Here is a 27,075-nt window from a genome sequence, read left to right as displayed (position 1 = left end):
GAGGGCAGTATTTGGCATGACAGGTGCACAAGGCTGGGTGCTGGGCAGGAAGGAGATGGCTGAGCCGTGGGGTGTGCGCTGTATGCTGGGGAAGATATGGGCGACCGTTGCCTCCAGATGCTATTGGCCTCAGCTTTGACAAAGCCAGCAACAGCTGAGCCTCGCTGAAAATGTTCCTGCCTGTGATGTCATGCGGGGGCGGGTCGATTCCATGCATCTGAGGGCCTGGGCCCCAGCCCTCCTGCTTTGGGGAGGCGGAGGAAGCTCTCTCTGGGCAATGCCCAGGCAGGCTTCCATTGCAAGTTCCCTGCCGGCACCGGCTGCAGCCACCCCAGCCCAGCATGGACCGGAGCCAGGCTCTTGCCTTTGGCAGCCTGATGCTTGCCTGCATCAGCCCTGGTTCCTGAGCCCACTCCTCAGGGGAGCCAGGGGTCACGGTGACCGTCCCCCTGCTGGCTGCCATGCCTCCTAGCAGCGCCCCACCCGTGAGGGCCAGAGGAACCACCGCAGGGGGCAGAGATGGCTCTGGCAGCCACAGGTCTGAGGTTGGGTTGGACCAGGCAGGGTCCCCCAGTCCCTGCTCTTTCACCAAGACGTCTGCCTCTGCTTGAGCGGGAAGCAGTCCTGAATGCAGGCCTCTCCACACCCACGGATGTGGGCCTTCCTTCTGTCCTACAACCGGCTGGGGAGCCTACCCCTCTTCCCACGCGAACTGACGTGAGCCTCACACGTAAAAGGCACAGACACTGATTGGAGGCAAAGTGATGGAGTGATAAAGTGCACAGGGTCGGGGTGATAAAGTGCACAGGGTCGGGGGCGTGGTCTGGAGTCACAGCGCCTGGGTTAGAATCCCAGCTCTGCAACTTCCCAGCTGTGTCACCCTGAGCGAGTAACTCAACATTTCTATGCCTCAGTTTCCTCATCCATACAGTGGGATACCCACTTACTGTGCTAGTTCAGGGCTTGGCGGGTATTTTTTTCTGTAAAGGGCCAGAGAATAAATACTTTCGGTTTGGGGGGCTGTAGAGTTTCTGTTGCAGCTACTCACCTCTGCCAGCCATGGTAGCACAAACTCAGACATAGACAATGAGTGAACGAATGGGCATGACAGTGTTCCAATAAAATTTTATTACGGACACTGATATTTGAATTGCATGTAATTTTCAGGTCACAAACTGTCCTTCTTTTGATATTTTTAATAATATTTTTAAAAAAACCCCAAAAACCATCCAACTCACTCTTAGGTCACAAGCAAAAATAGGATTTGGCCTGTGTGTGGTCATTTGCAGTCTCCTGTGCCAACCTCTGTGAGTGCTTAGGACGGCAGCCAGAACACTGCTCCTGAGTTGATATTGAGCACCTACTATGCGTTTAACACATGTTAGCTATTATCTCCCTGGAAGGCCTGAGTACGTCAGGAGGCGGCTGTCCGCGGCTGGCTTGTCGGTGAGGCGCAGGCCACTGGTGGGGGTACGGGGTCTGCCCTGGAGGAGGAGTAGCTGAGGAGGGTCATCAGGAGATAATCCCTTATGCCTCGGGCTACCACTGGACAGTAGTGTCCAACAGTGTCCTTTACCTGGCCCTTCTCTGCTCGGGGAAAGGGCCCAGAGCACTGGCTTGGCTGCCCAGAATATGTCCCACGCCCCCCCTGGAGTGAGGACCTCCTGTCACACCCCCCAGGCTTCCCTCCAGTACACCCTTCCCCTCTACACGCTCCAAGCACTCTGGGCCAGCTCCTGCCTGAGGGCACAGAGCAGACCTCGCCCCCATGTCAGTGACTAAGCAGTTTATTCGAGAACGGCTCTGGGCCTGGAGCTTCCTCCTTCCTATCTTTGGCACCAGGCAGTGATTGTCAGGCCTCAACACCTAAGGTCACATCCTTGGGTCCCAGCCCAGGCTGGGGGAGTGGCTGAAACCCCCAGCTCGGGGCTTTGGAGGAGTCTTTCTCTCTGAAGATCTGGCGGAGAACTCGGTCAGGCTTCACTCCTGGCCTTTGTCCAGGCCGGCCGCGTTTCCTGGGCCCCATCTGTCTCGGTAGCAGATGTCCTAAGGGTTTGGGCTGCAGGAACTATCTCATCCTGGGCGGCTGGGAGCATTGCTGGGTGGGGTCCAACAGTCCCCTGCACATGCCCAGGTCCCTCCTTGTTCAAAGGAGACCTGTAGTCAACGTCTCTGAAAAGCCCAGAGGGGGTGCAGAGGATCCCCTCCGTGTGCAGGAGACAGGGTCTAAGCTTTCAGACCATGGCTGGCGGTCCTGGCTCGGTCTTTCTTCCCCAGCCTGCCTCAGGACTCAGCTGGCACCTCAGTGTCCGCGAGCTGGCTGGGGAAGTCCCTCTCCAAGCGCAAGGTGTTGTATCTGGGGGGCGGCGTGCCCGGCACCTGGGCTGCTGGGGCTGGAGGCAGGCACAAGGCAGAGGTGAAAGTGGGCAGGTCATCGTCTATATCGAGGCCCAGGTTGTCCCGGCCCTGAGGGCTGGGGGGAGCCTCGGGCCAGGGGGGTGCCTGTCTCCGGGCCCACCACTCCTTGGCTTTGCGCCACTGGTGGCGTGCGACGATGGAGAGGGAGTCGACGAGGAAGACCTCGACGATCTCAATGACGCAGACGACGGAGCAGCTCATCCACAGGCCCAGCTGGCCACCGATGTTGGACAGAAGCATCTCGATCTGCAAGGGAGGCCAAGCCAGACTATCAGGAGGGACCCCCGCCGAGCTGGCTTCATGCCAAGACCCCAGTTCCCAAGGGAGTCACTGGCTAGCCCTGGCCCCAAACAGGTTTGGGGGAAAATGGGGACAGCCTTCCTGTCTCCTCTTACTCTGCCTGATCTGAGGCTTGGTTGGCCTTTGGTGGCCCTACGAGCTCAGGCTGGATCCCCACAATCTGACTCTGCTCCCCAGGGCCAGGCAGATGCGTACACTCGCAGACCCGGGACAGGTCCCAGAAGGAAGCCACTCACGCTGTTGGCAGGGCTCTCCACGATGGATCTCTGGTTCAGGTCTTTGTAGAATATCAAGAGTTTGGCCAAGTCTGTCCTGTAAAGATTCCAATAGGCGGGGCCAAGGTGAGTTGGAGGACTTTGCACTCTACCAGATGGACAGCCTCTCAGCATGGCTCTCTCTCTCCTGCCCAGCCCCCAGCACGGACCAGGCTCTGAGCTCCACAGGGTCTTAGAACCTGGTGTATGGGTTTCCTTCTGCACCACAGAGCACACCTCTGGCCTGGGGCTGGTTCATTCATTCACTCAAAAACCATTTCCCCACCTGTAGACTAAGTTCCCTCAGCTGCATTCCCACAGCACAATGTTCTTCATTAAACCTTGACATTGTAGTTGTTCGATTGCAGTCTAAAACATGTACGGGAGACAGGCAAGTGGTGTAAATGAGCGAGGCAGGCTGGGTATAAGGTCATAATGATAATAACCATAATAACAGCTAGCGTTTACTGACCACTTCCTGTGTTGCCAAGCACTGGAAGAACCTTATGTGTTCCAAGAACCTTATGTGAGTCAACTTATTTAATTCTCACAACAACCCTATGAGGCAGGTATGTTTTAATCATACCCATTTTACAGATATGGCAACTGAGACACAGATCGGATAAGTAACTTGCCCAAGACTACACAGCTCATGATTGGCAGAGCTGCTATTCAAACCTAGAAAGATCTGGCCCAGGGCTGGGCACTGTGGAGACAGTAGTGGCCCAGAGAGATGTGGGTTCACACGGCAATCCCCCCACCCTCTCCCATCTTTGTCTCCATCTGCTGAGGTCCCTGAACTCTGCCCTGGCTGATTTTTGCTAAAGGTCCCTTGGAAGTGAATTTTGATGTGGAAAATTCAAGTGGAATTAGAAGCTGCATGGCTCAAAAGGAGTATTTTTCCAAGTGGGTCAAGATACATCAGGAAGCCATGAAATAAACTTACTGGGTCATGACCAGTACCTTTTACAAAATGAAATAGGAAAGATCAGATTGCATCCACAGAGAGATTCGAAATTTTTATCAACTGATGTGGGCACTAATCATTCAGAATTGTGGTGCGACCAATCAGGATGGATGTAAACAGTTGGCTTGGTACCCGAGTGTGCAACATTTGAGAAGCAGCCCGAATGCATTGTACATCATAAGGGAGTACTGTTTCATGACAATTTTATTTCAGTTATGTATTCAATGGGCCACAATGGAGAAAGTATTTTCATACTGTGGGTCATGGTCAAAAAGTTTGAGAGCCCCAGGCCTCGAGCAGGGCCTGGCTCATGATAAGAACTCAGTAAATATTTGTTGCATAAAGAAATGAATGAATGAATGAATGAATGAAAAGGAGAGCGTTTGGCACTGAGGAATCAAGTGAGGAGGCTGGGACGGGGGCCGGCAGAAGCAGAGGAAGCAGGGCGGAGGTCAACTTACTTGTTGAGTTTTTTCTTTATTTGGCCTTGGTCCCAAGTGAGAACGGACAGCAACCATTTCTGTGGTGGAGAAAGAAGTGGCCTGGGGATGCCCGGAGGGACCAGAGCCAGCCTGTCTGCCCTCCCCTCTCAGCCCCAGCCCCTGACCCAGGCCTCCCCTGTGGATCACCCCTGAGGCCAGAGGACACAATCAGGACATGAGGTTCCAGGCTGAGGGCGCCAGGGGGAAGAGCGGACAGAGAACTCACCTCGGAAACCTCAGATGGCCACTGCGCTAGACTGGTGGTCAGTGTCCACTCCTTAAAGCTAAGTGGAGAAGGGCATGGAGTGAGGGTGGGTGGCCTGGCCCAGCCCAGCCCTGCTCATCCCACTGCTTTGGGTCCACTCACCTGCAGGCTTCCTTACACAGTGCCTGGCAGCCCAGCTCTTCCCGGACAAAGTCCTGGTGCAGTTCGTAGTAGCAGTACACTGAGGGACAGAGTGCAGGGTGGCATGAGCTTTGGGGTCACAGGGTCCTTCCTAGGGTTTTCCAGTGGTGCCCCCATAGTCTCCTTTTAATGATTTCACCTTCCACTTTCTACAAACACTAGTTCTCTGGAATCAATTTCTGGCTTGTGATTTTGAGAGACAGAATACTGCCACAGCTAAGAACATGAGTTGGGGTCGGGGGCAGGTTAGCAGCCCTTGCTTTGGGTCTAGGTTTGTTGCTCCCTGGCTGTGTGACCTTGGGCAAGTTGCTTAACCTTTCTGAGCCTCAGTTACCTGTTCTGTCAGAGGATACTATCAATAGTTCCTACCTCCTGGAGTTGACAGAGGTGGTCAAGGTTTTAGCACAAGCTGGGGTGTAGCATTTGTTCCTTAATCAGAAAGTAGAATTCAAGCCAGGCTTCACAACAGGAGTGAAACTGGTCGGTGTCTCTCTATCAATATCTCCCTCAGGCCAAAGGCCATAGGGGCAGGGTCCCGGGAGCGCCTTAGCTACTGCCAGGGCTGGGCTGACCCCGCTCCTGGGGTGTGGAAGGCGGGGGTGGGTCTCACTCACTCCAGTTGGGGTGCTGCTGGTAGTTGCAGTAGTTGGCTCCCCGAGGTAGAGGCTGGCTGAACTGGGCACACCCACATTTCTCCACCATCTTTGCCTGGAAGCACGAGTGAAGGCAGATCTGAAAGACAAGACCCAGGAATTCCCTTAACCTCCTTGCACGTGGATGCCAGAGACCCCCTCCCTACATCCCTCAGTCGGAGAGGGTCAGCTTCCCACAGCCTTGGCAGACAGCATAAATGTACCCCTCATGTCACAGCCGATAGGGCCACAGGGACAAAGCTAGAAAATTTATTGGGAATTTAAACAGACGTGGAGGCCAGGTTGAGCTAGAGCTGCGGTGGTCATTTTCCATCATGTAAGTGCTGACCCAGAGATAAGTGGGAAACTTGGAGCAGGTGCTAAGAAACAGAGAGAAACAAACCCAGCCCCCAACTTTCTGATTCTCAGGTCCAAGCCCTCCAGGCTGGATCCCAGGGGATCATAATATCCATGAAGCTTATAGCATAAAAGCTAACGGTGTGGGCTCGGAAGGCAGGCTGCTTGAGTTCAAATACCAGCTGTGCTACCTCCCAGCTGTGTGACCTCAGGCAAGTTACTTAATCTCTCTGATGCTTTGGTTTCTTCATTTCTGAAATAAGTATAACAAGACCTACTTCATGAAGTTGTTGTGAGTATGAATTGAAAGATGTAAAGTGTTTGTAAATGGTAGCCTCTCACTAAATATTATCCAGAGTATCTTTCCAACGAGCTGACCCCCCCCCCCCTTTTTTTTTTTTTTTGGTCTTGAAGTCAGTGTGAATGTGTTTCTATTTCTTACAAGCAGACATTGTCTGACTACTAGTCTCTTTTCACTCAGTGTCTCCACCACCCCTCAGCTCAGCTCTGGTGGAAGCTAGTGGACTCAGTGCACTCAGGGCGCCTGGTCCTTTTGTTCTGCTGGGATGATTCTCATTGGCTCTCTTAGTGTCCTGGTGGGAGGTGAAGGGCAGACTGCCAGAACAGGAGGCAGTGTAACAGGTGATCTCACTCAAGGGTTGACATAGGTAATACACTAGCGGGTGGTGGAGACCACGGGGAACCAGAGAACATGCCTCGTTTGATAAGGCCACTCCACCCACTGTTTATCCTGTAGGAAAATGGGTCCAATGTTGCCAGATCTTGTTTTTCAAGAGAAGCTAGAAATCTGGGTTTTCTTGTGAAATTCCCTGACTTTTAAACACCATCCAGAAAAACCAGGTGAGCAGGGTGGAAGGGACCTGGGAGCTGCCACTTAGCAGCCCCTGATCCAATCCAAACTCCCCCGGTGACTGCTGAGGAGCACACAACTTGCCCAAAGCCATCAGCGGGTGAAGGGCACCCCTCACCCAGTGCCTCTCCCAGGCTGCTTCCTCCTCCGGTCCCTCACTCGCCAAGGCCCATTTAGGAAGTGGATCTCAGCTGTACATTCTGTTCCATGCAAACCTCAATGAATCAATTAAGCTCTGGTTACAGATGGATTGAAGAGGACCGGAACCAGCTGGCATCATTTGCCCTTGAGGTCCTTGGATGAACCCCAGGATTCTACCCTCAGTTCCCAGTCCCAGACACACCCCAGCCTATATATAACTTTGTTTCCTGGGTCCAGGCCACAACCCGGGGCTGGGTGCTGCCTCCAGCCTGTACCTGGAGGGAATACGTAGCATTATAGATGTTCGTGATCAGCACGTCACTCCAGTCCTCCGTGCACTTGCTGTAGGGTTCACTCAGCTTGAAGGACTCCGTCTGTAATCACAGCAGCACACATTCAGCCCTGACCTCCCCCAGGACCCAGACAAGGGGCATTTCTAGCAGCTTCGAGGAGCTGAGCAGCTACCCAGTCATTCATTTAACAAATATTTATTGAGCACCTACTAGGAGCTTGATGCTATTCTAGGCACTATGGAATCCACAGTGATCAAAATAGACAAGTTCCATGCTCTTGTGGAGCTCACATTCTAGTGGGGTAGACAGATGGTCAAAAAGCAAATAAATCATTTTGGATCTTTTTTGATAGTGATCAATGAAACTGGGTAGAGAGACGAGAGGGGTTGGGAGGAGGGGGCAGTCTACCCAAAAGTGGTTAGGGAAGATGTCTTTGAGAAAAGGACATGTTGGCTCGACATGGAATGGCAACAAAGAGCTGGACTTGCCAAGAAAGGTAGGAAGAGGATTAGGCAGAGGGAGTAGCAAGGCTGGAGGTGGGAGAGGGCCAGGGTGGCCGGAACGTGGTAAGAGGGAGAGCCGTCGCTGGAAATGAGGTCAGAGAGGGATGCCAAGGCCAAATCATGGCGGCCTCCTAAGCTGTGCTGAGAAATTTGGGTTTGGATTTGGTTTTCAGAATGTAGTGAGCCACTGGAGAATCCACGGGGAGGGGCTGGAGGGATTAGAAAGATGAGCAGTGACTTTGCTGCATGGGGTCCTTGTCTCAAGGAAGGACTCATTTCCTACCCTCTTGTCTTCTGATCCCAGAAGTTGACTTGAAAAAATGGACTTTCTTAGAGAGGACCAAAGAATACCCAGCAGAGCAGAATGATACCCTGATCAGAGGAGGTAAGAGCATCATAACTCACTGTTCGAAAGCCTTATTAAATTATGTTTTATTATAGCTTACTACGTTTGGTTCTAGCTTCATATTTGTCACTGCAAAGGAACAATCCAGACAAGCCAATTAAGAAAAAAAAAAAAGGGTAATGTCTCCCAAGGGGGAATAACAACTGAATATATTGTGACCATATCATAGCTAGGATTTGAGGTGTGTATGTGTGTGTGTGTGTGTGTGTGTGTACAAAGACTTTTGTTTTGTCTTTTATGAAATGGGGAGGGTAAAGGGCAAATGGATGGCAGATTTATGGGAGGGAAGAAAATTCTTTTTCCTTTGAAGAGTGGATGAACAGAGAGAAAGGTGATTGGGTGGGGGGAAGGAATCAAGAAGTTTGGTGCAGGTAGAAACTACAGACATCTCAAGTGGCTATAATCTCTTTCTGTTTGTATTATAATTCATCTGTTGACCCATTAGTCTCCCTCAATTAATTGCAAATTAATTTGCCCTCTGGGGCAAAAGACCGTGCTCATTTTAAAACGTTTAAACAGAAGAAGCAGAGAAGAAAGTAGCCTAGCCGTCTGGTTTCCTCTCTTTCCCCCGGGTACCCACTCCAACAGGTCAGATCTCAATCCTGAGATCCAGACACACATCACACGTTCACTTTGCCCTGCAATGTCCTTTTCTCACTAATGATAAAGAGTGAGTGTCTTTCCATGTCAGTACAGAATAAACAGACTTGCTTCATTCCTCTACTAGCTGGGTAGGAAACTGATTTAGAGCCTCTAGTGCATGCCAGGGCTGGGCTGGGATCTGGGCACGAAGATGCCAAGCAGTGGCTTCCCTCGAGGGCACCTCCATTCAATGCTACCCTCTAAGCTTCTCCAAGCAGCAGTCTCCCTGATCGGATGTCCCTTGGAGACCCCAGGCCCAGGATGTCCACAGAGCCTAGAGTGTCAGCTACGGGCTCTACCTGCCTGTGGGGAGAGTTCAACACCCTGGCATCTAGGGGAGAGGGTTCGTCCACGCAGGTAAGCCCTGTGCAGTTGGCAAAGGTGGTTGAGGCTCTTTCTGCTTTGAGAACCAGCCCATGGACCACTTCCAGAAAACCGATTGTGAGAAGTCATATTGTGATTTTTATGCTTTTTGAGTACTCAATGGCCCTTTACTTTGCAACGATGCTTATCAAACTCAGAGCTCCTGGGTTATTCAGGTTACTTCCTGAAACACCTGGGGCTGGGGCAGATGGGGCAAATGGCCTTTTTAGAGGGGAAGAGAGGTCTTTAGCTTCTCAAAGCCTCAGCTAGATGAACTTGGACAGAGCCCTGGCTTGCTCTCGCTCTCTCTCCCCCGCCGCCTTTCACTCCCCCACTTCACTGTCAGTTTACCAGAAGTGCTGATCTGGGCAGGGTGGGGAAACATTTTGGCTTCTGTCCTGACCCCTAGGGACCCAAAAATGAGAATGGGTATATATGTATGTGTGTGTGAGAGTGTGTGCAGTTTAGACGGATAGATAGATAGATATGTGTGTGGCATGCACAGGTATGTGTAGGTGTGATTAGGCGTCTGCGTGCACATGTGTTGTATGTGTGTGTATGTGGGAATAGGACTCATTTTTATCAAAATGAGGTCCTATCTGCTTCCTTCTGAGAATCCTGGGGGAGGAGAGCAGTCGCACAGAGTCCTTAGCTCCCCTCTTTAAAGGTATGAACTGTGCCAGGGAAAAGCCCAGGTGGCAGCAGGAGGCTCTAGGTGGAATTACGGGTGTTTTAACTCTTTTTTCTTTTGTTCTGTTTTTAAATTGTAGTAAATTATAAAAGTTATTTGTAATGTTATAAAATAATTTATAGATATAAATAATTATAAAAGTTATTTTGACGTTTCTAATCAATGGAGGAAAAAAGAATTATGCAACATATGAAGTTAGGACTACTTGTTAAGAATTTGGAGGAATTCTGCATTTCACATCCTGCAGAAATAAAATTCTAGTGGGTTAAACTAGTAAATGAAATAATAAAATAACTGGAAGGAAAATCAGCTCAGTATCTGATCTCAAGGAGGGAAAATCCTCAATAAACATAATGACTAAAGAAGAAAACAAAGATTTTGACTATGTAAACATCTGATGTTTTTGCATGTGAAAAAGCATAATGAAAACTAAAATGAAAGCACACACTGGGAAAGATATTTGCAACACATATGGCAAATAATTAGTACTTTCTATATACTATATGGAAGAGATCAATATCTTACTCAATATCTCACTCAGAAGGGTATCACGAGGACAAGAAAAATCTTCCCTAACCCCTCTTTTTGGTTCAAATATTTTTCCTTCCCTTCACATCTCTTTTCTTAAAAAAGTGTATAGTAATAGCCAATATTTTTGGAGCACCCAATACATGTCAAGCACTGTTTTCAATTTTCACATGAATCAACTCATTGAATTCTCACCAGACTATGCAGTAACATTATTATCATCCCCATTTTACAGATGAGGTAACTGAGACACAGAGATCACACAATCAAAATGCAAAGCTGGGGTTTGGACCCCATTTGTCTGGCTCCAAAGTCTGAGCCCTTAATCCCTGTTATACATATGCTTGTGAAGAGAAGTGTGTGCATGCTTTAAGATAAAAATGTACAGTAGGAGGATTTCCCTGGTGGCTCACTGGTTAAGAATCTGCCTGCCAATGCAGGGAACACGGGTTCGAGCCCTGGTCCAGGAAGATCCCACGTGCCGCGGAGCAACTAAGCCTGTGCACCATAACTACTGAGCCTGCACTCTAGAGCCTGCGAGCCACGACTGCTGAGCCCGCGTGCCACAACTACTGAAGCCCGCGCACCTAGAGCCCATGCTCTGCAACAAGAGAAGCCACCGCTATGAGAAGCCCGTGCACCGCAACAAAGAGTAGCCCCCGCTCGCTGCAACTAGAGAAAGCTGCGCGCAGCAACGAAGACCCAACACAGCCAAAAATAAATAAATAAATCTTAAAAAAAAAAATACAGTAAGGTTTGCAATGACAGTGAAGTCTCACCCCTCTCCGGGGCCTGGCTCCACACTCCCCTGGGTGAATTTGCCCTTGCCCGCTTCCTCATCTCTCATTCGTGATCCAACCCATTGTACTTTGGTTTCTGTTCCACTCCTTCCACTGAAAACTGCTCTGGCAGAGAACCGGTGACCTCTTGGTTGCCCAACCCAACAGCTTTTGCCCTTTACCTCGCTTGACCTCTCAACTGCATTTGGCACCCTAGCTAATACCTTCCTGGAAACCCTCTTCGTTTCTCTGACACCAACCCTTTCCAGGTTCTGCTGCTACTTTGGTCCCTCTATTTCTCCATTTTCTTTCTGCTCAGCCCTTAAACATTTGCATTCTGTCTCAGGTCTTGGGTGATGGCATTTCTTTCCAAGTCTAGAATTATGCTAGATGTAACCCCACCCTCAACCCCGCCATGGCCCCCGGATTTTTCTCCTGAGCCCCAGGTTCACAGCATCTATTGGCAGGATGTTTTCACCTTGATTTCCCAAAGGCACAACAACTTGGGTATGTCCCAAACTGAAGTGGTTATCTTCTCCCCCAAACCTACCCTTCTTTATTCCCTAATTTAGAACCTGGCACTTCCATCCACCCCACTACACAAGCCAGAACCTAAATATCAATCTAACTCCCCCTGGCCTTTCCTCAGTGACCTCGGCTGTCAAACCCTGTTGCTTGTAAATATCTCTCAAATCCATTCACTTCTGGTCATCCCCACAGCCATTGCCTCAGCTAGGGCCTCATCATTTCTTTCTAGTGTTACTGTAAATATTGCGCTGTCTCCAGTATCTTGATTGCACTTCAGCCAAAGTGGTTTTTCAGAATGACTCACTACATGGCTTCAAATCCTTTCTGCGAACCCTTTGTAATTGCTATGCCCTTTGTCTGGACTAGCCTTTCCTGATACTATTTGCCTGACAATTGTCCTTTAAGAATCCATCACCTAGAAAGCCTTCACCAAAAGCTTCTGTCCTGGCCCCCAACCATCCATCCATCTATCCAACAATATTTACTGAGGATCTACTACGTTCTAAGAACTGAGCCTGGGAACAAGATAGAGAACGTCCCTGTTGCCACAGAGCTTGGACCTGCGTTGCAAAGGTATGTTATCTTCTCTTAAAGGTGAATCTTTGAAGGTAGGTGCTCTGTTGTATCCATCTCTGAATATCCAGTGCTTTGGACACACATGCCTCAGTGAATGAAGAAAGATTAGTTAACCAACTGCCTAACAAACTGAGTCTACCAGTTTAACATGCCGATCGAAAGTAAATAAATAACTAAATAAAAAATAAATAAGAAAGGAAGGAAGTCTAGTTTGTTTGGACTTATGCTAGTGACTCGCTGGTGACCTCTCAGTAATCCCTAGTTTTTTTGTTGTTTTAAATGCTCATAAATCAGAACTAGAGCTTCCTGACCCTGCTCTGTGGCTTTGATTTTGTATATCTCAAATTAAGTGTAGCAGAAAACCGACCCATGTCTTTGTTTACCATCATTGCTAAAGAGAGCATTTGCTTAACAGTGTGATGGATATTTTTCTAAGCTCAGAGAAGAAAACCAGAGGGCAATTCCTTAGTTCTTGTACTTTCCCAAGCTCTAAGTTTGCAGATACTGAGAGAGGCAGAAGGTCAGAATGTGCTGTAAATCCCAGGTGCTTCTTCAAGGTATAAAACTGCCTGAGAAATGTTGGATCAAAATGTTCGCTATTCTGATCTGGGAGTTTTGTAATCTGCCAGCGAACAGAGGAATCAGAGACCTGGTTCCTTAAGTAGTAAGCTAAAGGGACTTCCCTGGTGGTCCAGTGGTTGTCTCCATGCTCCCAATTCAGGGGGCATGGGTTTGATCCCTGTTTGGGGAACTAAGATCCCGCATGCCACACGGTGCGGCCAAAGAAAAGGTAGTAACCTAAAGTCTTTTCAAACCACAGTTTGAGCAGGTTGGGGCTCAAGATTTTTCCTTGGGCAATCAGCATTCACACAGCCCAAGCTGGTACTCAACACTTCTCATGTTGGAACAAATTTCCCACATTGAGCAAAGCCACTAAATGACACGGCTTCACAGATGTGCCAACCTGATGTTCTCTCTTGTCCAGGGTTGCCCTTTGATGGGACATGGTGAGGCACCGAAGCCACAGATGCCAGTTTATCCTCTCTGCTGTCTCAACTTAAATACCACTTCCTCAGGAAAGCACCCCTTGAGCTCCCCTCTTCTCCCTATTAAAAAGCCCTAAATCAGGCATCTCTGTGATATGCTCTCATGCATCCTGTATTTCTCCTTCTCAGCACCTATGATGATTAGAGTTAATCACCTGTGCAATTTTTTGTTTGTTATTGATTCTCTCTGCTAGACCCTAAGTTCTAAAATGACAGCGACAGTCCTGGGGACACTGATGTAGCCCCAGCATCTAGCACACAGGATGTGCTCAGAAAATGCTTGTTGAATGAATAGATGATGGAGAAATATACAAGCCCCAATGCCCATCATATCACTTTATAACTCACTCTGAAGCCATCATTTATGGCTGTGCTAAAGCTTTGGTGTCATCCTACCTTTACTTTCTCTTAGGAAGACACACTTTTCTTCTCTCATTCTGAACTACTCAGGTTTCTAAAGCTGAGGTTCCTGAGTTTGTGGCCTCTTGAAATGACCACTGGAGTTTGGTAAAAATACAGATCCTTGGGCTCATGTCTCAGAGATATTGATTCAGCAGATCTGAATCTACTGATCAACAAGTTTGGAAACGACTGCTCTGGAGGAAAAATTTATGAGGGATGAAGGCTAAGATGTTTAATTTGGGATACTAAGGTTGGATATAAACAAAGGCATGAACAAAGAGTCCACAAGGAGATTTTTTTCCTCCATAAATAGGTGATAAAATGCCACTAAGAATGACTGTCAAAAATTATAATAGATACCATTTTTTTCTTGACAGATTAGCAAAGATTAAAAATTGGTTAATACCCGTGTGGGTACAACCTTATTGGAGGGCGATTTGGCTAATATGCATACTGACTGATATACTTCTAGGAAGCAATCGATGACTACACATCACATTGCACCATTGCTTTTAGTTGTACCTAGAAACAGTCTCAAGTCTATCAACAGGGAATTGTTTCAATAACTTATCCACACAATGGAATATTATGGGTCTTTAAGAAGAATGAGGCAGAATCTACATGTATATTCATATGGAACTATTTCCAAGCCATAGTATCAAGTGAAAAATGGGGCAGAACAGTATTTTGTATTTGCATGAAAGGAGAAATGCTTATACCCACACACACATGCTTGAAGAAGACTATCACATCCCTGGCGAAACACAGAAGCAGCAGCAATAGTCTCTGTGCAGAGGAAGGAGGGAACCAGAGGTCAGGGATAGAAGGGAGATACATCTGCATGGTAGGCTCCTTGTATTGTTTGGGTTTTTTACTTTGTGCATATACTCCCTTTAAATAAGTACTTAATAGTTAATTCTATTAGATAGAGCAAGAGACAGAGACAGAGAATGAGAGAGTGAGACAGAGTGAGACAGAGACTGGCATAAAAAGACCCCAGGCCTGCAAACAAGAGACTGTACAAGCGTGGCCAGGGGCGTCTAATCACATTCCTCGCCTTGCCCTTCTGCTTCCACTGGGCATGACTGACTCAGGGATTGGAGTCTGCAGCCCAGATGTGCTTTCGTTGACAGGTATGAGTGTTCTCAGCACCTAGTGAGGTCAGAAAATGTCAAAGACTTGAGGGGAGTGGCTCTCGGTAAATGAGGTGAAACTGATGGAAGTGGGATGGTCCAAATAGACCTTTGATGGCCCAATGACTTTCCAATAGTGGTTTACATGCCCCAGTGGCCTCTAGGTGTCCCAGAAAGGTGTTAATCTGCTCTATTTATATCAGTGACAAATACATAGTTAGTGTCTGACCAGCACAGGTTCCATAAATGCTGACATTTGTCTCTGGAACAAGGAAGGTTCCTTCAATTCTTATCCAAAATGGCACCCTGTCCTTGTTCATCCATACAAAAGATACAAAGACAGCCATTAGTATAACTACTAGAATGACCACTGGGGTAACCACTGGAAAATACTAGACCATGCTTCCTTTTGAAACCAACACTCTTTTCCATAAGCTGCACCTCACTGGTTATCCTTCAACAAAATCTGTCCTCCTCACCAAGCCGACGGGAATCAGAATATTCTCTTACCAGGTGCATCCCTATGGAGGTGGCCATGGCCGTCTCAATCTCTGTTCCCACATCCTCGATGAAGGGGTACTCATCCTGCCGATGGACAATCACCTTAGCTCCAGTGGAGGACACCAGGAAGGGGTTGTACTCCTCTTCGTTTATGTACAAGATGACCTGCAGCCCTGGGAGGATAAGGCAGCCTGCTGTGGTCAAAAGCCAGGAGAACATTCCCTGGTGGTAGCCCACCTCTCCCACTGCTCTGGGAGTCTCAAAACCAAGACCCAGGCATTTCCCACAAGTGAAAGGTAGACAAGGGTGAGACTGGAAACTCCAGCCTGACTTGTTCACTGCTCTGTCTCCAGGGCTTAGCACAAAATAGGGCTCAGAAACAGTGTCACTACTGCAGGTTTGCTAAGCATAAGGAAAACTACTACCCTGCCCAAGACATGAATCTCCATGTGGTCCTTTGAGATGGGGAGTTCTGCCGGGCACCCAAAGGGACACACAGAGCTGTGGCTGCCTAAACCCTCAGGGAGAGACACCAGTGGTGAATCCTAACTCCTCTCCCTGCTCCCACTTTTTTGTTTTTCTTGCGCCTGCAGTCTAATCTGAGCCCAGCAGCTAGAGGGACCTTTTAAAATCAGGAATCAGATCAGGTCACTCCTTTGCCTGAAACTCTTTAGTGGCATCTCATTGCATACATGGGGATGCCGTAGAATAAAGTCCAGAAACCTGACTGTGGCTCTCAGGGAGATGATGATGCCTCCCTCTTCATTCCGCTCTCCCCTTCCGTCACGAAGCTCCAAGCACGCTGGTCTTCTTTCTGTTTCTAGAGCACACCGAATCCATTTCCTTCTTGGGGTCCTTGGACTTGCTAGTGCCCAAAATGCTCTTCTATGGACCTTAATGCGTATTTTCCATCTTTAAATAACCCTCCTCCCAGAGGCCTTTCTGGACCTCCTTATTTGAAATAAACCCCCCATCTCAGCCCCAGCCACTCTCTCTACCCTGGTGCTGCTTTGTTTTCCTCATAGCGCTCGCTAGGATTGATAACCAGGTAATATCTATGTGCTTGTTCACTCATTTATCTGTCTCTCTGCAACAAAATGCAAGCTCCCTGAAAGCAGAGGTGGCATCTGTCTTATTCACCACTGTGTCCCGAAGACTTGGAAGAGGGCCTGGCATACAGAAGACACTCAATAAACATTTGGTAAACAAATGAGAGCAGGGCCTATATGAATTGAAAGAAGAGAACTTTGAGAGTTATTCTGACTTCTTCTATTTGTAAGTAAAGGAAACAAAGCCGGGAGTGGGGAAGTGATTTGCTCAAGGTCACACAGCCCACATGCAGCAGAGCCAGGATTGTGCAACAGTTCCCAGACTACTTCTTCCCACTGACGTGAGTGCCCTGAATTACGGTTTCTTGCAGATTTGGTAAGAACACAGAGAATACAGTAACAAAGATGAGGAATCCAAGTGGGTTTTCCTCCATGACAAGACCTTGCCTTTCCTTGTAGGAGCATATCTATATATCAAATCATGTTCAATTTGTTTAGGACCTTTCAAGAATTCCTTTTGTGGGTAAACCAGTCCAGTCTGTTGAGTTCCTGCCTTCTCTACAAAAGTCACAGTAGTAGAGTAGTAGTAATACTAATACTGGAGGTAGTAATTATTGGTGGTGATAGTAGTAGCAGCAGCAATGGTAGTAATAGTAGTAATGACAACCACGTCTAGCATTTATTGTGTGCTTAGTGTGTATTATGGACTGAATTTTGTGTCTCTCCGAAGGTTGCCCCCTCCACCCTATTCATATGTTGAAGTCTTAATCCCCAATGTGATTGTATTTGGAGATACAGACTTTAGGCAGGTAATTAAGGTTAAATGAGGTCATAAGGGTGGGCCCTAATCCCATAGGATTAGTGTTCTCATAAGAAGAGGAAGAGACAATAAAGCTCTCTCTCTCCACAGAAGACAGGCCATGTGTGGACACAGAGAGAAGGTGGCCAACTGCAAGCCAGCAAGAGAGTCCTCACCAGAAACTGAATTTGCCAGCAACTTGACCATGGATTTCCAATCTCCAGAACTCTGAGAAAATACATGTCTGTTGTTTAAGTCACCCATCTGTAATATTTTGCTATGGCAGCCCAACCAAACTAATACAGTGTGTATCAGGTCTTATTCTAAGTGCTTTTTATATTTTGTCTTCTCAATTACCTCGTATCATTGATACTATTATTATTCCCTCATTATAGATGAAGGGGTATAACTTGCACTGGGTCACACAGTGAGTGGCAGAGCTGGGTTTTGGCTCCAGAATCTGTCATCTTAACCAAGATAAAGGTGTGTTTGCTTCCCTAATCTCCTGTTCAGCACGTCTAGATTTAAGCCCATCTGGAAGCTGCCTGCCCAACATTACTCACTCCAGTTACAAGCTTAAACCCAAGTGGTTTCCCTGGGAGAAGAAACCCCAGGGTTGTCCCTGTTGCTCTCTCAAAAGCAAAGAGGAGATGTCAAAAAGGAAAACAGACTCTGATAAAGAAAGAAAGGACCGATATGGATGTTGATGGAAACACTGCAAGAAGAGAAGTTGTGCCCCAAGTTTCTGGCCAGGTGGGGAAAGCCTGCATCTCTGGAAGGGCTAAAGCATCCCCAATTGTCCTGCTGCCAGCATGCTTGCCATTAGAACACCCCAGGATCTCCTTGGTGCAGATTTCCTTACCATATTCACTGCCTCCCATGGAGGTGCTGAGGATAGTCTCATTTTGTCCATTGTTGAATGTGTAGCAATTCCCATACATTGGATGGTGGAAACGTGTGAAGTTCCTATGGCGGGGGGGAGAGAATACAGGTCAGAAAAGGGCCGTGCCGGGAACTCCCCTCATGCACCTGAGCTGAAGTCCAAATGGGCAGTGCTAATGGGCCAGCTCTCCTTTGTGGACAATGGATGATAGACATGACTTACTTCCCCCATCTTTCCTCTGATAGATGACAAACAAGGCCCCTCATCCAATTGACACATGTTGATGTAGAACCGCTCTCTGCTTTCTGTTCTCCCTCTTAATCTTCTCACCTCCATCTCCATCCTGACTTGGCATTCTTTGTGCCAATATATCTGCCCCCCATTTCCTCTACTCTTGAATTTCTCAGCCAACACTTGACTTTTTTCCATTCCAATTCCTAGCAAATGATCCCCAGAAAAGGAATCACATCATATGTATCCTTATACTGACTTTAGAACCCAACCTTCAGGGAGACACGATTCCAATCACTCAGTTTTTGCAAGGGTCAGTATATCAACTAACATATAGAAAGGCTTAGTATTTCAAAAGAATGAAGAAAGCCCTTCAGATAAGCAGGAACACTTTAGAATGTCCCATGACTGCCCAGTCTCTACCAGGAATCTGAGTGTTATCTTAAAGGTGGAAAGTTCTGAAAGTTCACACATCTGTACATAGACCTTTCTTCCCTCCCTCTTCTTTCCCTCCCTCCTTCCTCCCTTTCTTCTTTCCTTCCTGTACTAGATCAGTGGTTCTCACTGGTATGTGTGATGGTAATATACAAAGTTATATGTCCACCATCAACTACTCTGTTTCTATGAGTAATTTAATGAATTTAAGGATATTTTGACTCTATACCATCTCCACCTTCCTCACTGACTCTAGAGCTGAGCTCCTGTATAAGTCATTTCCCAAAAGTCAGGGTCAGTGAGAAGATCACCTGTCGCTCCCAAGACCTCTAGTTGAGCTTCGGGTGCATGCAAGGAGCCCAGCACTCAGAGCCGCTGGTCCTTGGAGCTGAGAGAGCAGCCTTCCCCTACTGACCTGGCATCACAGGACTCCCCATCAAAGAAGCAGGTGACCAGCAGCTCCTCAGCAGAGTAGCTCATGTTGATTTTCTTCTCCGGAGACACCTGTGCCATGATGTTCATGTAGTGCAGCTTGTACCACTCCCGGATGGCATTAACCCCCGAGCTGAAGGTGTAGACTGCACAGCTGGATGTGTCATTTGAACACTGTGAATAGGAGGAGACACCAGGATGAAGCTATCAGCCCTACCAGCGGCCTTCAGAAGGACCGTAAGGAACTGAAACTCTAGATCAAACACTCAGGGGAACAGGAGGGATATGTGGGGCAAGGATGGGCTTCTTCTCACTTCTGGGGCTTGGGACACATCATCCTCAAGCCTCAAGGACCAAGAAGGGGCTGAGTAAGGAAGGACACAGAGCCTCACTCTCATGACTCCCTACCAAGCGAGAAGCAAAGCCAGCTTCTTCAGGGTCCCCAGACATCCAGGCTTCGACTGATTATGGCTACTGAGTTCCCACCCAACCCTCACCATTTCTTGTTGGGTCAACAGTCTAGAAATCGAGATTCTAGCCCAGACTCTGCCATGACCTCTCTGCAGAATCTTGGGCAAGGCATTACCTATCCATTATTTCACCTACAAAATGTTGACCAAAATACCATCCTTCCCCACCTCACAAGGTAGTTGGGAGGACCAGCATTTAAAATACATAATAATGAGGGGCTTCCCTGGTGGCGCAGTGGTTGAGAATCTGCCTGCCAATGCAGGGGACACGGGTTCGAGCCCTGGTCTGGGAAGATCCCACATGCCGCGGAGCAACTCAGCCCGTGCGCCACAATTACTGAGCCTGCGCGTCTGGAGCCTGTGCTCCGCAACAAGAGAGGCCGCGATAGTGAGAGGCCCGCGCACCACGATGAAGACGGGCCCCTGCTTGCCGCAACTGGAGAAAGCCCTCGCACAGAAACGAAGACCCAACACAGCCAAAAAATAAATAAATACATAAATAAAATACATAATAATGAGAGTGTTATAGGGAAATTGTGGTATACTCCAGATGTTCTCATCACACAGGGCTTGAAAACTCTCCTAAAAGATGGACACCAAAGGATGGATTTTGGTATCAAGGAGAACTTTATCTTATATAAGGACCCAGGAAGACTTCAAAAAGGCTCAGTGATTTAGAGAAAGGGCCATTTTTCCCCAGGATTTGCAACTAGAGCCATGAGGTCTCACAATCAGCAACCAAGACTATAAAGTGGAGGTAGTTCTCATCTTGCAGAGGTGGCTGGGGTACAGAGAGGAGGGTGATGGTTGAGTTTGGCCAGGAAGGCAATGGAATTCATTTTTGGTGAATGGCTGCTTCTTCAGAGTCCCTCAAATGGGACCAAGAAGGAGAGATGAGAAGTCAGGCTTTAGCACCTCGTGAAGGCAAGTACTGCTGGGAACGCTGTGTTTCTGCTGCTCATTATCTATTTTCTTCCTTCTGGTATCTGCACCCCAATTTTGCTTTGGTAGAATTTCCTTCCACCCTTTGGATACAGTCAGCTGAGACTGTCCATCAAGATGTCCTACCCTATGTGAGCCATCAGGTGACCCAAACTTGGCCAATCAGATAGTCCCCAAATGGGATCTGAATCCATTTTTATGGTTGGATTAACAAAAAGACTGAAAACAGTTGAAGCTTATTTAATCCAGTAGCAGTATCTGAAACGACTTTTCATCATTTCTTGCCACTGGGATCCCTGGATCTTCCCTAATTTCTGTCCTTCAGGAGGCCTCCATGAGCTACTGGTTACCTTCTAAGACATTTTTATCTTAAGATTGCCTGGATCAGTTTCAGTCGCTTACAGCCGATTCACCCTGAGTGTGTTTCTTCCTGTGGGATTATAGGGCTAATGGCAAAGGAGAAACCTCCCTGGACCCACTATCCCATCCCATTCCCCGAAACCGTGAGGATGTGCATCTTACCAGCTGGAATCCCACCACCTCCTTGGACTCATGGACATGCATGACGTCTGATGCCTTGTGAATGATTCTGCCACTGACTTTCCGCTTCCGTCCTGTGCGGAAGTCCCTTGCCTTGCTTGTCTCACCCTTATCGAAAGCCAGCAGCGGGATCAGGTTGAGGAATTTCGACCCTGTGCCCTCCCTGGCCGAACTCCAGGACTCTGCCTCTCGGCGTTTCCGAGATGTAATCTCTGAAAAGCCATACAGGGTCTTCAGGGTCCCTCTGGTCTCCTTTTCCAAATCGGCTAGAAGGTCCCGCACGGCACTGTACCTGCCAAGGTGGGAAGGAGGAGTCAGGGATGGGAAACCCCTCTGGCAGAAAGCTGGCACTTCCCCATGCTGCTTTCCATCGATGTGCGTCAGCCTGTGCCCATCACCCCAGAGCCCTTGGCCAAGAAAACCAGGCCTTTTATAATTTGCCCCCTCCAATGTGACCACTGGCTCAAGTAAATGGGGCAGGCTCCCATATGACCCTTGTGTGACTTCCTGTGGTTTCACCTTTGCCACCACTGTCTGCTTGCTCTCAGGGTGTGTTGATGAGTTTGCCCCAACCAGCATTTCTGGAGTGGTGACTGTCAGGTGCCTCCCATAAACCAGCCACAGTGAAGACAAGTAAATAACTGCTAACCAGGAGTCTTCCAAGGGGGCAGGCTCTGTCTCTACCCAGCATACTTGCCCCTGCCCATGGGTTCTCCTCGAATCAATGCTGGGAGGGAAGAGGTATAACTGTTACCTTGACAGCCCCCAAGAACACAGAAGCATGATCTGGGAGTTGACTACATGAAGCATAACAACACCATCTTTTAATTTTCACAATACCAAATGGTCTTGGCCTCCCTCTTAACTCTCCCCACTCTCTCTCTCCCTTGCTAGGGGCACAGGCCACACAGCATAGTGACTGAGCGTATAAACTCCAGAGCCAAACTACCTGGGTTCCAGTTCCCATTCTGGTTCTGGATGTGTGACCCTGGACGAGCCATTTAGCCTTTCTGTGCCTCAGTTTCCCCACCTGTAAAATGGGGTTATTGGCAAGAGTCAATGAGTTTATTCTTTCTTTCTATCTATCTATCTATCTATCCATCCATCCATGTATCTCTGTGCATATGTATGTATGTAGGTGTGTATATATATATATATATATATATATGTATATACACACACACATATATGCTGTTAAATGGTCACTGTTATTAATTTTATTAGTGTAATTATATTTGTTAATATTTCAATCCTCTACTACAACATCAGCTGCACTAGGACAAAGACTGTGTTTGGGTCATTCACTTCCATGCCCCTGAATCTAGCACAGTGAATGACAATTTGTAGATGCTGAGTAAAAGATTATGGAACAATGGATGAAAGGAAGAAAGGAGGGGGGTGGGAAGGAGGGAGGGTGAGGTAAAGGGAGGAAAGGAGGGAGGGAGGGATGGAGGAAAGAAGGAAGGAAGAAAGAAAGAAAGACAGACTTGGAGGTGGAGAATGAGTTCAGACCTGAGGTTGAGTTTGAGCTTTGCCATCAACTCATTGATGACTCTGGACGAGTTAGTTCCCTTTGAAGGTCTTCCTCCCCTGCTCTTCCCTTCTCCCCACCCTCACACCTGCTCTGACAAATTCTGCCGGATTCTGATCTGCCTCACAGATCAGTTTTCAATAATCCTGGGAAGGATTCCAATGACCCATTTAGAACAGGTCCTGCAGCAGACAATTGGGCAGTACCAAGGGCTGATCCTGCCCAGAGCCCAGTGATCTCAATTAGTGGGGCTGGGTTCGCTCAGATGAGCTGAGATGCTTCTGGAAGTCACCTAGGTGTCATGTCTGAGTCAGCCTCCAGCTCATATTCAGGGGAGAGTGAGGGTGTGAGCTTGGAGAGCTCGGGGGAAATGGCTAAGCTGGGCTGTGTGTGTGTGTGTGTGTGTGTGTGTGTGTGTGTGTGTGTGTGTGTGTCTCCAGGGTAGGAGGAATGCTAGTTCATTCCAGGCCCAACCACCAAGCAAAAGTGATCTTTGCAGCCTCCCTCTCTTGCCTTCCTTGAGCTAGCCCATCCTCAGAAGTAGCTGATGGGACTGAAATCTTGGTACAGATCTAAAACCTGGGAGAGGGCAGTTTACCAACACTGGCAATGAATTCAAATTTCTAAAAAGCATGATTGCAGGCTGGAGCGTGTCACCTTTGGGAAGGGCACTGGCACCTGGAGGGGGCATGACCCCTCCTCCCTGTCCCTGCTCCTGCCTCTTACCTGTAAGGATTGATGTTGCAGATGGTGACAGCAGGAAAATCCAGCTTCTGGAAGTGGACTTTGATGGAGACAGAGACGGTGTAGAAGGATGAGATGAGGAGGGCACACTGCCAGAAAATGAGGGCCACGGCTGTGAGCGTGAACAGAATCCAGAGCAGGCGCCGGAGGCGGCCACGGGACACCACGATGCGGCGGCAGCCGTGGGTGTTGGTGTTCAGACAGTACCACTGCATCAGCTCTTTGATGGTAGGTGCCTGAGGTCCCCTGACGGGCAGATTCTTCTTGATTTTGGCTTTGATCTTCTCTCCAGCAGCCATGGTGAAGATGGGACTTGGCGGGGCAGGCAAGCTGGAGGGGCAGAGAAAAAAAAGTAGGTGAGTGGGCACAGCCCGGAGGCTGGGTGCTGGGAAGCACCAGCCCTCATGTCCTCAGAGGCTACCTTCCTCTTTCCCTCTGGCCTGGACAGTCTGCTTTGAGGCCTTGGCCCTTGCTCCAGGATATTTGCTTTTGGGCCACCACAGCTGCCAAAGAGCTGCCTCCTTCTCTTGTGGCCCCCAGGCCAAGCTGTGTGGAGGCTGGGTGGGGTGTGACCTGTGAAATCACTGCACGGTTTGCAGGACCTTCCCCCTGGGTGCTTGGAGCAGGAGCCCTCCGGGCGACCCCATCCCAATCAGCCTCCACACCCCTCTTATCAAGCTCCATCGTGATTACAGCATCCAGGGGTCTGATCTTAGTGTCTCCATTAGCTTGCCTTCCTTAGGGCATCGTTCCTGCCTCGCCCTGCCCTCTGGTGCCCAGCTCAGCGTCTGGCACAGAGCAAGCACCTTGCAAATCGATTCTAACAGATAAAATCTGCCAAGAGAATTTACGGGCAGCCACCCTAGACCATGTCCAGTCCCTTCCAGCCCAGCCGTATCTTCCCAGCCTTTTCTCAGCTGATTTACTGCAAGTGGAGGGTTTCTGTTTCATTTCTGTCTCACTTCTCTTTACAGTCAAGCCCTTAGTGTTTCTAGAGCACTTGATATAATAATAGCCTACAAATATTGACCACTTAATATTTGCCAGGCACCATGCCATATTTCCTTGATTCTAAGAGAATTTGGAGAATACACTTTGATGTAATAACAGCTTTGTCTGGGGAAGAGTGTTGGAAAGCAAATGACCGCGTTCATCAATATACATGCTGCACCTGAATTACAGAAACTTTACAATGTGAAATAATAATCTTTTAAAAAATGAACTAAAATAATATATAGTCTCATTAGCCTCACAAATGCATACAGTCTCTCTCTCCATATATCATATATATAATCAATCTCTCCCCAAATATATATAATCTCTCTATATATTTCAGTTCATGTTTCAACAATGCCATAAGGTAGGCATACTATTATTACTTCCAGATTACAGAGGAGGAAAATGAGCTCAGAGAGGAGGAGTTACTTGTGCAAAATTACACAGCTAGTAAGTGGAGGCGCTGGATTGGAATCTTGCAGCCTTTATCAACATGGTATATGCTTTGAGGGGCCTGGTATTGTGCTGGGTGCTGCCCCCTCCCCAAGACAGTTAATTAACAGTCCTTTGGACTAAAGTGGGGGGTGGAAAGAGATGGAATCCTGAGCTATTTAATTTCCAAACTCTGGGTAGGTAGTGTGGCCACTTCCTAACACTAGCATTGGTGAGCACTGGTACTGGGGAGGGGGTATATGGAAACTCTGTTTCCTATGCCTACCGTAGGTGACAGAGGCAAATTAAGATATACTCGAATTAGTAGGATAGGATATACAGGGTAGTCCCCATGCCCCCCAGAAGGCCTGGGTCTGGGACAAAGACCATAGTTTGCCCCATCACATTCTTCAGGCAGGATTCTGGCATTGAGGAAATAATTTTTCTCCACCATGAACCCATGGGGTATTATCCAAAATCAGGAGCTGGGGCAAAGGTGGGAGGCTTTCAAGTTAATGATGTTAGTGGGTTTCAGGTTTCTGATGGCAAGGATGTAGAATGCTGTGGGAGGAAGGTGAGACATCCAAGGCAGGCAGACCACTCTAACCCTCCACAGACATATATGATCTTGCTGTGATCTCTGACCCTCAAAATTATGCAAGAAGCCTCTTGGCAAGAAGAATGTGATTTACTGTGTTTTATCATTTAAAATATTGCCCATCCTCATCTCCTCTCTCACTACAATCCAAAGGCCAAAATTAGCAAGAGTTTGTTTTAAGAAACCTAGATCTAGGTACAAATTTCCTGTTAAAAGAACTGCAACCCAGGGAAGATTTTCTCCTCCGTGAATGCTCAACAGAAAATGTGATTCTGGAAGCTTCTGTCATCACACCCTCCATTTTCTCACTGAAGATAACTCCTGGGGTCCCTCTGCCCCATCAGCCCCTTCCCCAGGACTACCTTGACCCTGGTGGATCAGCCACCAGCGTTAGTGAAACCACAGGTGAAAGAAGGGAACCTATCTTGCACAGCATAAAACATATACATGTTCACACAAATAATATTTCAACTTATAAACAAAGCAAGGTTGTAGCTACCTTTAGGTTATACTGCTTGATTAAACATGATGCCCTTGTGGAAGAATTAGTAGCTGACACCCAAGCACTCACTCTTCTAAGCACTTGCCAGGTATTAACTCAATTAATTTCCACAAATATCTTCTGAGATAGGCACCATAATTTTCCCCACTATACACATGAAATTGAGACACTGCGAGGTTAAGTAGCTTGCCCAAGGTCACCCTAGAAAGTGGCTGAGTTGGGATTTAAAACCATGCCTTTAACTACAAACTGCTCCTCAGATAATAATAATAATAACAGTAACAACAACAGCAACAGCACGAACAACAGAAATAACAGCAGCTATCATTTATTGACCCCTTACTCTACTCCCAGACTTTCTCCTCCTACTCTTTTCACACATTACCTCATTTAATCCCCATTATTATTATATGAGGCACAGAGAAGACTGAGGTGCAGAGTTTAGGCAACTTGTCCAATGCCACACCGGGAGGAAGGATTAAAAGAATTCTCTGGAGTTCCGGGGTCCCTCATGATTCTCTGCTGCACCCCTCTCGCCCATTCCCGACCTCAACTATCCCCTAGACCTCAGTGATGGAACCCAAGCCTTGGGCTCTGGGTGCCAAACCCGCGCTCCTCCCGAGGGGCGACTCTGCAGCCCCTGCCCTCCCCGCGCCGAGAGACCGGCTGCTGTGGCCGAAGCCACGTCTGCCCCAGGGCAGCCCGCGCTGAGGCCGCCGGAGAGAACCCAACCAACCCGCTTCAAGTGTTTGCTACATTCTGCAACCCCAGTCACCACAGAGAAAACATTCCAGAGGGGAAAAGGAACGATCGCGGTCAGGTCCACGCGTCTCACCAAGGCCAGGAAGGGAATGAGCGGGTGCTGGGTGGAGAGACGAGGCGGGGCGCGGCCCCGGACACCCCAGACCCGGTTTCTGAGTAATTCAGAAACGTCTCCCGCCCCAGCTCTGCGTCCCGGGCCACGGCGAGGGCAGACAGCAGAAAGCTGGATCGAATGGGCTTGGGCAGGTGTCCCAGCATCCCAGGTACCGGGAGGCAGCCCCGGGCTGATGCCCGCTCCGCCGCCGACCGGGAGGACAGTGTCCGGGAAGCCCAGGGACCCCGAGGCCACTCCGGTGCCTGAAACCCCCGAGCTGGTGCGACCCGACCCGGCTGGGCTCACCTTACTCCGTTCCGAAGGGTCCGCGGCTAGCGTGTGCGCGATCCGGGTACGCTCTGTTCTGCTCCTCGTACAGCGAGAGCATCCCGCAGCCCCAGCGGCCAAGGCTCCTG

The 27,075-nt window shown here is 48.5% G+C and overlaps 1 protein-coding gene across 1 annotated transcript; it reads right to left on the bottom strand.

Annotated features, from left to right (window-relative positions):
• Positions 1-27,075, bottom strand: SCNN1G (sodium channel epithelial 1 subunit gamma). The gene is made up of 13 exons (XM_036827158.1): positions 26,966-27,075; positions 23,258-23,605; positions 20,983-21,292; positions 19,032-19,222; positions 17,930-18,033; positions 15,229-15,392; positions 7,104-7,202; positions 5,442-5,559; positions 4,789-4,867; positions 4,648-4,705; positions 4,401-4,459; positions 2,955-3,030; positions 1-2,664 (listed from the first exon to the last, which is right to left on the bottom strand). The coding sequence occupies exons 2-13, from the start codon at positions 23,572-23,574 to the stop codon at positions 2,284-2,286; spliced, it is 1,956 nt and encodes a 651-aa protein (XP_036683053.1). The 5' UTR covers positions 23,575-23,605; positions 26,966-27,075; the 3' UTR covers positions 1-2,283.

The sequence above is a fragment of the Balaenoptera musculus genome, chromosome 15 (genome assembly GCF_009873245.2).
Source record: "Balaenoptera musculus isolate JJ_BM4_2016_0621 chromosome 15, mBalMus1.pri.v3, whole genome shotgun sequence".
Classification (NCBI taxonomy): domain Eukaryota; kingdom Metazoa; phylum Chordata; class Mammalia; order Artiodactyla; family Balaenopteridae; genus Balaenoptera; species Balaenoptera musculus.
The sequence above is the reverse complement of the archived record's forward strand: the minus strand, read 5'-3'. Positions and strand labels throughout refer to the sequence as shown.